At 42.6% G+C, this 13,220-nt stretch overlaps 1 protein-coding gene across 1 annotated transcript in view; it reads right to left on the bottom strand.

Annotated features, from left to right (window-relative positions):
* Positions 1-9,294, bottom strand: part of PDSS2 (decaprenyl diphosphate synthase subunit 2) — a 296,574-nt gene extending 287,280 nt beyond the window's left edge. The window contains 1 exon segment of the mRNA NM_001266911.1: positions 8,712-9,294. Coding sequence (NP_001253840.1) covers positions 8,712-9,007 — 296 coding nt within the window. The 5' untranslated portion in view covers positions 9,008-9,294.
* Positions 9,295-13,220: the final 3,926 nt, after the last annotated feature.

Below are 13,220 nucleotides of genomic sequence, written 5' to 3'. Positions count from 1 at the left end.
CTACGAAATTCCAACATGAGAGAGAAAATGGTGGGAACCATGATACTGAAGAAATAACACATGAAATCATCCCAAAATAAAGGATATAGGATTAAGTTAAGAAGGTCCTCATTCTTCACTCCAAAAACCATCAAGGTGAAATTTTGGAACATCATTCTAAAGAAAGGATTTTTCCTCTAGAAAGAACACAGTCCTATCCAAGCTATGGAATGAAAATGGCATCAATACAAGAAACTTAACTGCAAAGGAGAAATATATATATGCAGGATTTTCTACCTACAATTCTATAGGTTATGGCAGCCTATTATAAATAAAGCTGCCACAAACATTTGTGTATAGGTTTTGGTATGGACATAAGTTTTTATTTCTCTGGGATAAATGCTCAGGAGTCTGATTGCTGGGCTATATGGTAAGTGTATGTTTAAACTGATTGATCAATCAAGCGATTGACTAATTGAGACAGGGTCTGACTCTGTCACCCACACTGAAGTGCAGTGGTACAACCACAGCTCACTGTAGCCTCTAACTTCCGTGCTCAAGTGATCCTCTTACCTCAACCTCCCAAGTAGCTGGAACCACAGGCATGCACCACCACACCCAACTAATTTTTTAATATATTTTGTAGAGACAGCATTTTGCCACATTGCCCAGGCTGGTCTTGAACTCCTGGACTCAAGTCATCTGCCTGCCTCAGCTTCCCAAAGTGCTGGGATTACAGGTGTGAGCCACTGTGCCCAGTCATATGTTTAATTTTATAAGAAATTGCTACGCTGTTTTCCAGAGGGGCCGAACCATTTTACATTCCCATCAGCAATGTATGAGAAATCTAGTTTCTCTGCATTGTTACAAGAATTACATATTATATTTTTTATTTTAGCCATTCTAATTGGTACATAGTAGTATCCCATTGTTGGTAGAAGAGCTGAGGCAGGACTGGCTTGTCTGTCATAATGTAAAAGAGTCTTGGAAGATGTCCAGGGTCTAAAACCCCTCATGGCCTTTGGAATACCAAGCTCCGTGCCAAAGGGTGGAAGGCTGCACTGCTGCACCACAAATCTAAGCCCAGGGCATAAACCCCTTGTGGCTTGGATGGAACCCAGGGCTCAGGGCATAAAACCCCTCATAGCCTCTGGAATGTGCACAGACTTGTTGGTTCCTTGCTTCTTTCTTGTAAACATGTCCTCCATTATCTCAAGCAGCAGAGCATATTCTATATGCGTCAAAGGAAATGCTAAACCATCACAGCTACACTTAATGCACCACTACCTTTCTATCCCCATGTCCCCATGCCCTCACCTGTTAACCCTCATGTCCTCACCACCTGCTTCTTTGTTTGTTCACCAATAAATAGGGTGGGCTCCCAGAGCTCGGGGCCTTTGCAGCTTCCAATCTAGCACTGGCCCCCTGGACCCACTTCATGCACTCTTAACTTGTCTTTTCTCATTCCTTTGACCCCACCGGACTTTGTAGCCCCCACAGCCTGGTGTTGGGCCTGATCACCCCAACATCCCATCATGATTTTAATTTGCATTTCCCAAATGGCTAGTAATGCTGAACATCTTTTCATAAGCTTACTTGCTATCTTTATAGGTTTTTCTTTTAGCCCATTTTCTTTTCTTTCTTCTTCTTCTTTTTGTTTATTAAGTGACAAAGTCTTGCTCTGTTGCCGAGGCTAGAGTGCAGTGGTACAATCATAGTTCACTGCAGACTTGAAGTCAAAGTCTTGGGTTCAAGGAAGCCTCCTGCCTCTGTTTCCCTAGTAGCTGGGATTACAGGCATGAACCACCACACAAGCTTTTTTCCCCATTTTCTAATTGTATTGTTTGCTTTCTTGAGTTTAGAGTTTGTTTGTTTTTTGTTTTTTTGGTTTGTTTGTTTTTTGTGACGGAGTATCACTCTGTCGCCCAGGCTGGAGTGCAGTGCCATGATCTCACTGCAACCTCCACCTCCCAGATTCAAGTGATTCTCCTGCCTAAGCCTCCAGAGTAGATGGGACTACAGGTGCCCGCCACCACACCTGGCTAATATTTGTATTTTTAGTAGAGACAGGGTTTCACCATGTTAGCCAGGCTGGACTCAAACTCCTGGCCTCAGGTGATCCACCTGCCTCGGCCTCCCAAAGTTCTGGGATTACAGGCGTGAGCCACCACACCCGGCCTCTTGAGTTGAGAGAGTTCTTTACAGAATCTGGATACAAGTCCTTCTTTGAATATGTGATTTGCAAATATTTTCTACCAGTCTATGGCTAAACTTTTCACCCTCTTTACAGGGTCTTTCACAGAGCTAAGTATCAAACTTTTTTCTTTTTTTCTCGAGATGGAGTCTCAGTCTGTTGCCCAGGCTGGCTTGCAGTGGCATGATCTCAGTTCACTGCAATCTCAGCCTCCTAAGTTCAAGCGATTCTCCTGCCTCAGCCTCCTGACTAGCTGGGATTACAGGCGCACACCACCACACCCAGCTAATTTTTATATTTTTAGTAGAGACAGGGTTTCACCATGTTGGTCAGGCCAGTATCAAACTCCTGACCTTGTGATCCGCCTGCCTCGGCCTCCCAGAGTGCTGGAATTACAGGTGTGAACCACCACGCCCGGCCAGTCTTGAACTTTTATGGAGTCCAATTATTGTTTTCTTTTAACGAATTGAGTTTTTGGTGTCATGTCTAAAAACTGCTTACCTAGCCCTAGGTCCTGAAGATGTGTTTTCTTTTTTTTTTTTTTTTTTTGAGACTGAGTCTTGCTCTGTCACCCAGGCTGGAACGCAGTGGCATAGTCTCGGCTCGCTGCAACCTCCACCTCCTGGGCTCAAGCGATTCTTGTCTCAAACTCCTGACCTAAGGTGATCCACCCACCTTAGCCTCCCAAAGTGCTGGGAATACAGGCGTCAGCCACCCCACCCAGCTGTGATATTATCCTATGTTTTCTTCTGAAAGTTTTATAGTTTAACATTTCACATTTAAATCCATTTTAAGTGGACATTTATTTCACAAATAATCCGTTTCACATTGACTTTTAAAAAATATTGTTATGAGGTTTAGGACAAGGTTCATTTTTTTGCCTATGATGTTCAATTGTTCCAGCCCTATTTTTGGAGAAGGAAGAAAAAAAAAAAAAAAAAAAAAACTATCCTCCCTCCATTGAATTGTTTTTGCACTTTTGTTAAAAATCAACTGGGCATATTTGTGTTGATCTATTTCTGGGTCCTATATTCTGTTCCATTGATCTGTCTGTTCCTCTGCTAATACCACAGTGTTTTGATTGATGCAGCTATATAGTAAGATTTAACAGTAGGTGGAATGATTCCTCACCCATGTTTTCTTTTTCCAACATTTTAGCTATTCTAAAATGTTCTAGTTTTTACTATTCTAGCTCTACTCATGCTGCTCACTTTATTGCACTGCTTATCCTTGCTTTTAAGGTCTTCCCCGTACCTAGTAGAGGTATGGCAGCCTGGAGAAGAAAGGCGAAAAAAGAATCATGAAGGAAAAAAATAATATTATACAACTACTACCCTAAAACATTACTCATGTAATTTTTATCCATTCTTTCTTCAATGGAGTCCCAATTTCTCCATGAAAAGTTCTCTACTATTCCAAGCCATCTCTCTATGTAGTAGCTCATTAACCACAAGTCACTTGTTTCCTTCTGTTAGATATTTGTAAATATCTTTTGTGTCAACTCACCAAGGGACAGGGTCCATGTTTTAGACTTCCTTTTTTTTTCTTTTCTTTTTTTTTTTGAGATAGGCTATCACTCCGTTGCCCAGGATGGAGTGCAGTGGCATGACCACAGCTCACTGCAGCCTCGACCTCTTGGGCTTAAGGGATCCTCTCAGCTCAGCCTCCCAAGTAGCTAAGACCACAGGCATGCACCAGCACACCTGGATAATTATTTGTATTTTTTGTAGAGATGGGGTTTCGCCATGTTGCTCAGGTTGGTCTCAAACTACTGAGCTCAAGCAATCTGCCCACTTTGACCTCCCAAAGTTCTGGGATTGCAGGCATGAACCACCACAGCTGGTCTAGACTTCTTTATATCACTTCGTAGGTTTCAATAAACATTTAGTAAATTAATTGGTGATTATCTAATTATAGATTACAACAGAGAGATCCTAGGAAATCTAGATGAACAAGAGTAAAAATGAGCTAAATGCTCCTCTATTCCTAGTAACAGAATCATTATCTCACCAAACCTCAGGATTTTTAATCTCATTTCTCATTTAGTGTTAAATTAAAGAGTATATGTCACATCTAAGCTGTTTTTCCCTTTTCTTGACAAGATGTCTTAGGTAAAGAGATCAGTGAAGAGCAAATTACAGTGGTTTCCGTTTTTTTTCCTGCTTTTGCTAACAAAGTCACCATTCATCTAAATTTTAGGGCTGATAGACATGATTCACCCCTAACATACCATGTAGCTTTATTTGAAAAATAAATGGTTCCAGCCTGGGAAACAAAGCAAGACTCTGCCTCAAAAAAATAAAAATAAAAAACAAAAAAATACAGCTGCTTAATCCATGATTTTAGTTATAATTTACAATAATCATTACCTGCTTAACCTCTGGATCAAATGCCTGCTCCTTTGCTGAAATACCTGTGTACAGTGTATACACATATATATACAGATATAGATCCACACCCCAAAAGTTTCTTTATTGGCTGACTATGACTTTAGGCTGTTTAAATAATGTGCAACACATTATCATAGGTAAATCGAACAAAATTATATGCAGATTAGCTCTTTCTTTTCTTACAAAATATAGCAATTCATACCTACTACGACAACTTTGCAAAAACTTACTTATTCTGTGCCTTTCCAATTTTGTCGCTGTACTATAGTACTACAAGGCAGGTTAGGCAACAATTAGGAAAGTTTTAGAACCATTAGTCTCACAAACTTTCATCTAGGGTGCCTCTGGTGGCCTCTGAAGAGATCTTCTCCAAACCCTCATCTGATGTTCTTGCAACTATGTAGATGAACTACAGTTCTCATAATATACACATTAATAAGGCTCTTTTTAGCTCCACCCTTTTCAGTTCTGTGCTTTATTATGGACTACAATACTCACAATGCAATACTACAGCCCCTATCATTTACACTATCATTCCCATCAAACACAAAGAAACCTCCTACTGGATTACCAAAAACTAAGAAACCTGGGCCAGGCGCAGTGGCTCACACCTGTAATTCCAACACTTTGGGAGGGCGAGGTGAGCAGATCATGAGGTCAAGAGCTCGAGACCATTGTGGCCAACATGGTGAAACTCCTTCTCTACTAAAAATACAAAAATTAGCTGGGTGTGGTGGCGTGTGCCTGCAATCCCAGCTACTCGGGAGGCTGAGGCAGGAGAATCACTTAAACCAGGGAGCCAGAGGTTGCAGTGAGCCGAGATCACGCCACTGCACTCCAGACTGGCAATAGAGCAAGACTCCGTCTCAAAAAAAAAAAAATTAAGAAATCTCTTAGTTCTCGTGTTATGAGAACTAGGAGTAACCTGAACTCAGAAGTTGTTTATGAGAGTATAAACTGGTACATTCACTTTAGAAAGCATTCTAAAGATAAACATGTGCACATTCAACAATTACACTCCTGTTTTTATATCCTCATGACATGAACACCAAAGGATAGGCAAACATATTTATAACAGCATTTTTCATAATACCAAGAAATGCAACAACCCAAATGTTAATTACAAGATGACTGTGAGGCCCAGCGCAGTGGCTCACGCCTATAATCCCAGCACTTTGGGAGGCTGAGGTGGGCGGATCACGAGGTCAGGAGTTCGAGACTAGCCTGGCCAACATGGTGAAACCCTGTCTCTACTAAAAATACAAAAATTAGCCAGGCATGATGGCAGGCGCCTGACTAATTTTTGAGAGCTACTTGGGAGGCTGAGGCAGGAGAATCGCTTGAACCTGGGAGGCAAAGTTGCAGTGAGCCAAGACTGTGCCATTGCACTCTAGTCTGGGCAACAAGAGTGAAACTCTGTCTCAAAATAAATAAATAAACAAATAAAAGATGACTGTGGTATATTCACACAACAGAATTTCATACACCAGTGAAAATCTAATGAACTACAGTCAAACACATCACACAGATGAATCTCAGAAACCATGAATTTTAAAAAGGAAGTCGCATAAGGCCATATGTAATAAACTACCATATTTGTACACTGCAAAGAAACCAGTAAAATGAAACATTATTATTTAGAAAAATAACAATGTAATTTTATTTATTTCATTTTGAGACAGGGTCTCTTGCCCAAACAGGAGTGCAGTGGCACAATCACAGCTCACAACAGCCTTGACCTCCCAGCTCAAGCAATCGCAATTCTCCCAAGTAGCTGGGACTACAGATGTGCACCCCCACGCCCAACTAATTTATTTTATTTTTTGTAGAGATAGGGTTTTGCTATGCTGCCCAGGCTGGTCTCGAACTCCTGGGCTCAAGCGATCTTTCTACTTTGCCTCCCAAAGTGCTGGGATCACAGACATGAGCCACCACACCAGGACCCATGGTAATTTTGAAAAGGAACAATGTTTAAAACCAGTTTAGTGGGAGTCAGGGAGATGGACTGAGGAGTACACATTTAGCTTCAACAGGACTGGTAAAGTTATAGTTCTTAAGTTGGGTAATAGTAGGCTTATTCGTTTCATTAAGCTTTAAACATACTTGTGTGTGTATGTGTTTTGAGTGTGTATCATCTAGAATCTCTGGAAAACTAACATTCCAGCTAGTCATAAGGTGATGTTCCTGATAACTAGGAACAATGCCAAGGAATAAAATCACTTTATTATTACTATTTGATAACTTCTGTAGTAAGAAAATGACAGGTGCCTCAAAAAATTAAAGCAAGGGGTGGGTAAGGGAAGTGAGTGTGGCTAAAAAAGAGCAACATGAGGAATCCTTATAGTGCTGAAAATGTTCTTTATCTTAACTGTATCAACATAAATACCCTGCTTATGCTATTACACCATCGTTTAAAAAGATGTTACCATTGGGAGAAACAGGGTTAGGTGTATATTAGATATCTTTGTGTTATTTCTTCGAACTGCATGTAAATCTACAACTACTTCAAAATAGAAGTTTACTTTTAAAAAACAACAACAGAAACAGGTCCTTTTAGTCCTAGATTTCTCCACCTTGGCATTATTGACATTTTGCAGCACCTAATTATTTCTTGTGGGTCTGTCCTGGGAATTGAAGGGTAGCATCCCTGGCCTCTATCCACTAAATGCCAGTAATGCTAGTAATGTGCCTCCATTTGTGACAACCAAAAATGTCTCCATACATGCCAAATGTCCCCAGGGTGGGAAAATTGCCCCAGTTGAGAACCAGTGCTCTAGTCATAAAAGCCAAGAAGAGATATGAAAATGTTCCTAATTGAAGAAGATGAAAGAGATAGAACAACTAAATGCAATACTTGATTCTGGACTGAATCCTGTCCTGGAGGGTAAAGAATGCTATAAAGAACATTATTAGGCCAATTAACAAAATTGAAATTAAACGGTAGATTAAATAAAAGTATTGTATCAATATTAAATATACCTAAGTTGGTAACTGTAGTGTACTTATGTAGGAGATTACCACTATGCTTAGGAAATACATACTGAAGTATTTAGGGGAAAAGGATCATGATGTATGCAATCTACCACCAAACGATTCAGAAAAAAACATATAGAAAGATATATACACGTGAATAGTATATATATGTGTGTTTATGCATTTAATGAATATATTGACATATATAGACATATATATCTACATAGTAGGTGAATCTGATTAAAGAGTATGCAAGTGTGTTCTTTGAACTGTATTATTTCTGTAACTTCGCTGTACGTTTAAACTAATTACATATCAGAAGTTGTGGGGTTTTTTTAAGCGGAAGAAAAAAAAAAAAACTTTTGGCTGGGCACGGTGGCTCACGCCTGTAATCCCAGCACTCTGGGAGGCCGAGGCCAGTGGATCACGAGGTCCGGAGATCGAGAAACCCCGTCTCTACTAAGAACACAAAAACAAAATTAGCCGGGCATGGTGGCGGGCACCTGTAGTCCCAGCTACTCCAACCTGGGTGACAGACCGAGACTCCGTCTCAAAACAAACAAACAAACAAACAAAAAACAAAAACAACCAAAAAAAAAAAACTTTATAAATCCTAAAGGCAGGTTTCACAGCAGTAGTACAGCATAAGTGATAAATATCCCAAGAAGATAATGACTAGTAACGGGACAAATTCCTACTTCAACCCCAAGACATTCGTTGGAAATAAATTATCTACCTTCAGCCTCTCTCTCTCTCTCCTTCCCTACTTTCTGGAGGTGACCCCCTGAACAGTGCGGGACAGAAAATTAATCTAGCCCATTAAAATAAAAAAAAAATTAAAAATACCCCCATCTCTAGGAAGTGACTCAATAAACATACATCCCCGCTTGATTTCTCCACAAATCGCTGAGGCATCTTCATCCTCAACAATTAAGAAGCAAAATCGCGGAAAGCATACAGTGTTTCAAAGAAAACCACTTATCCGCTCAGCTGAGCAATAACGTTAAGTGGACTAGAGAAGAGACAACATAGAATGTCTAGGAGGACTCAGTAAAAAGGAAAGACTAAAAAGAGATAAACCAGGAGCCAGTCTGAGAGAGGTAGAATGCGTGTGCCTGCCAGAAAAAAAGTATTCCAATGAGTGCGAGTGTGTCAGCGGGAGAGGGGTAGCTCACCTGGCTGTGGTAAGCAGAGGGTGCTGAGTGCCCACCAGCTTCCGCACCTGCATAGCGATGTTGCTGAGCTCGTCGCTCAGCAGGCAGCGAAGGCTCATGAAGGACGTGGGGTACCCCACGATCTTCTCCGCCTCTGACACTACCTGATTCCAGTGGGCTGGGGACTTGGAGGACTGACCACGCCAAGAGCCCACCGAGGAGATGGTGTCGAGGGACGGGGACCACCACAGGCGACGCGGGGAACCCGAGGCTCCGAGATAACGGGGCAAGTGCAACAGCAGCTGCCGAAGGTTCATGGTTTGAGTCTGGAAGGGTCTGGGACCTGGGGGTATCCAGAGGTGGCGCGGGAAACAACGCAGGGGCAGAGGAGGAACTTGCAGTAACTAAAAGGAAGCGGCAATTCTTGACCCTCAGAGGAGGGTGGCTTCCTGGAGCAGTGACCAGAAACGAACTTTAAGTGCTGCTTTCTGCGGCCCAGTCTGGGCAAACAACAGCCCCAGCTCAGCACTGCCCCCGGCCACCCGGGGTAGAAACCACAGCCGCTGCCTATGCGGAGGACGCCATATTGGAGGCATGGAATGCGGCCTGCCGTAAAGACGGAGGCGGGTTGTTAAGAATGCTCTCTACTTTACGGCGTACCCGATAACGCCCCCGAAGGGGCGGTGCTTTGGAGGTGAACCCGGGAAGGCGAGGCGAGGCGAGGCGAGGCTCCTCCCACCCCTCCGCTCTGGGCCAGCGAAGGTCGCGGGTGTTAGGGATCAGTTGTGGGGGACGAGTGGTCCCTCTGCACACAGCGTGTGGGCCGAGTCTGGATTCATTAGAGTCCCCGGCGCCCAGCACTGAGTCGCATGCATAAGTATTGGTGTCACGAACAAGGGTCAGACCCTGGCTCGACCGCAGGGAAGGGCGTCGGGCGGAGGCACCAGTTCCTTCCGGAAGCCTTTCGTCGCTATAGCCGCCAGCCCCTGGAAGTGGCCGTGGCCGGGCGTGAAGGCGGCTCTTGGGGCTGCTTGCCTCCTGGAGCTGGGGCCACGGCTCAGTGGTGGAACGCCTAGTTGGGGCGTGGGGCTGAGCCCTCCTGCCCTCACGGCCCAACCAGACGAAAAGTGGCGTGGTGCGGCGGAAAGGGATCCCAAGGAAAGTCCTCGCATCCAACTTCGAATTACCGGCCTCGTCTCTGAGCCCTGGGAGAAACAGCGGTGCCTCCTTCCTGAGGGTGCGGAGAGGAAGAATGAAACGGTGCCTGCTCCCTGCCTCTTATCTTCCCCTTTATGCCTAGCCTGAGCTCAACTCCAGGAATCAAGACTATCGCTGACTGGAATGCTTTTCACATACTAGTTCATGTATTACTTTATTTAATCCTCAGAACAGCCTCATTAAGTAGATAATATTAGTATTCTCCGTGTTTTGTATGAGGAAACTAAGGTGCAGTGGAGTCGTGTAAGTTGCCTAAGACCACACTACACAGGGATGTGAGCCCAGACAATCTGGTTTCAGAATCCGTATTCTAACCAAAAGATTACACTGTCTAAATAATAGGCTCCCATCCACTCTTTTCTCCTTATTGCTGAGAGGAAACAGCCAATGTGATTATCTTTTCAGTAATGCTGCCTTTTTTTTCCCCCCCAAATGTGTCTAGGATCTTACCTCCTTTCTTATCACCTAAAACAGGTGTTAACCGTTCTTAATAAAGGATATATTATCCACTCTTAAAAATAGTTTGTAAAACTCTAAAACTTTCAAAATCCTTCCAAATTCATGGCATTTTATTTTTATTTTTTATTTGTTTTTTGAGATGGGTCTGAAAACTCTGTCGCCCAGGCTAGAGTGCAGGGGCATGATCTCAGCTCACTGCAACATCTGCTTCCCAGGTTCAAGCAATTCTTGTGTCTCAGCCTCCCAAGTGGCTGGAACTACAGGCGCCCGCCACCATGCCTGGCTAACTTTTGTATTTTTAGTAGAGACAGGGTTTCACCATGTTGACCAAGCTGGTCTCAAACTCCTGACTTCGGGTGATCCGCCCACTTCGGCATCCCAAAGTGCTGGGATTACAGGTGTGAGCTACCGTGCCCGGCCTGTCAGTTTTTTTTTTTTTTTTTTTTTTTTTTTTTTTTTTTTTTGAGACGGAGTCTCGCTCTGTCGCCCAGGCTGGAGTGCAGTGGCCAGATCTCAGCTCACTGCAAGCTCCGCCTCCCGGGTTTACGCCATTCTCCTGCCTCAGCCTCCCGAGTAGCTGGGACTACAGGCGCCCGCCACCTCGCCCGGCTAGTTTTTTGTATATTTTTAGTAGAGACGGGGTTTCACCGGGTTAGCCAGGATGGTCTCGATCTCCTGACTTCGTGATCCGCCCGTCTTGGCCTCCCAAAGTGCTGGGATTACAGGCCTGAGCCACCGCGCCCGGCCCCCTGTCAGTATTTTTTAAATGAGCATATGCATAATACTGTACCAGCCTCTTGAGCTACAAATAAAAATTGGGACTTAAAAACAAAGAGTAGTTGTTCACTTTGCAAAACAAGATGATTCTTTCTACAAAAGATTTAGCTTCATACTCTTCCTTCGGCAAGTTTTCCTTGTGATTTAAATTTTTTATTTTTTTACAAAAATTCAGTTTAGGTATAACTTTTCAGGGACACATTTTATTTAACGTGAATTGTGATTATAAGTATTAAACACAGTATATGTCCTCAAAGTAAGTAAGCTGAAGTTTGAAAATAATTCCTGTGAAAGAGATAAACTCTTGGCAACAAAATTCAGGTCTGTTAGGAGATGAAAATAAATATGGAGAGTGAGATACTTTACCATTCCAGGAGATGAAAATAAATATGGAGAGTGAGATACTTTACCATTCCAGAAAGTTCCAAGGCCAGAGCTTCTGGGTTATCCAAGGTGAAAGAAGTCATGAAAATACAAAGAGAGATAGAGACTAATGTGATACATTGTGCACCTGAGGCTGTTTCTTCAGCCTCATGGTACCTTAAGGGTAACTTTTCATGCAATTTCCTCAGTAGCAATTCACAGCATGTACTTTAATTTCTCCACAGAAGCCAAGTGCATTATTCTCTGGTCATACTCTATTAACCAAGTTTTTGATTATTCATGGGACTCTGGGTCCCATTTACTTTAAATAATCAGCACTTTCCTTTATACTTACAGTTAAAAGGTTGCATTATACTTAATGATAATCAGTTTTTAGAAGGTTAAAATGGTATTTGTTCTTTAATCTCCCAGATAAATATGTTATTCCTTAGAGTCTTTATGATTAAAGAAATTTCTGAATTGCTAGTGACTTTTGGAGGAACAGGGAGGGGGAGTATCTGTGATTCTGCCCTTCCTCTGCCACTGATAATAGTTATTTTAAGGATGTCTGTGAATGTGTGCATAAAGAAAGAATACAGCAGGATTTCTCAGCCTTGACATTATTGGCATTTTGGACCAGATAATTCTTTGCTGGGGGAAGTGGGGGCAGTCCTGAGTATTGTATGGTGTTGAGTAGCATTCCTGACCTCTACCTACTAGATGTTAGCAGCACCCCTTTGCAAGTTGTGACAACCAGGTATGTCTCCAAACATTACCAAATGTCTGTCCCCTGGAGTGCAGAATTGCCCACTGGGAAATGGGAGATGCTGAAAGAAAAAAACAGTGTCCATTCATTACATTTACTCCTACAAAGCAGCAGAAGAGGTAGTCCTGGGTGAGAGTAGCCCTGCAGGTTACAGAGTGGTCACTCCACAATCTATGGAAACTTTCAGCCACACTCAGGGACTTCCCCTTGGCATCGGAGTTGTTTTGGAGACAGCAAGCTGACCAAAAATGATCACAATTCCTCCTCTATGTTTTTCAGGATTCTGAAGCTTATACCAGTAGAACTCACTTACTGGCCACTCTGCATTCTACTGACCTTAAAAAGAGTAAGGTCATATTTGATGTCCTTTTATTTGGCTGGAAATGCAAGCCAACCTTGGAAAATACAAGGTCTTAACAAGGATAGTGATGCTGTGGGCGTTGGTATTTCCACGATTAGGTGAGTGGAAATAGATAGAGATATTGCAGCCACCCTCCTTCTGTCAACCTCAATACAATCACCTATTGTTTACCCTGAGAGTTCTTCCAAAGGCAGATGAAAGCATTGTGGTGTATCTTGGGCCAAGATGATAAAAGGAGGCAAAAATCCAAAAGTTTGACCACCTACTTGGTTAGCAGGCTATGGAGATGCCACATAGTGCTTTGAGAATGCAAAATGGTACGCGGCAGCTATGGAAGGGAATTTGATAATCCCTAGCAAAATTACATATATATTGCCCTCTGCCCTAGAAACCCACTTCTAGGAAAATATCCCAAAATATAAAATGACTTAAGCACAAGCTTATTCATTGCAGTATTATTTGTAATACCAAAAGATTGGAAACAATCCAGATAACCCCAAGTAAGAGTTGGTTGAACAAACTCGAGTAAATCTACACAGTGAAACTATGCAATTGTGAAAAAGAATGAGGGCCATTTCTTTACACC

This window comes from Macaca mulatta, chromosome 4 (assembly GCF_049350105.2).
Source record: "Macaca mulatta isolate MMU2019108-1 chromosome 4, T2T-MMU8v2.0, whole genome shotgun sequence".
In the NCBI taxonomy this organism is placed as follows: Eukaryota; Metazoa; Chordata; class Mammalia; order Primates; family Cercopithecidae; genus Macaca; species Macaca mulatta.
The sequence above is the reverse complement of the archived record's forward strand: the minus strand, read 5'-3'. Positions and strand labels throughout refer to the sequence as shown.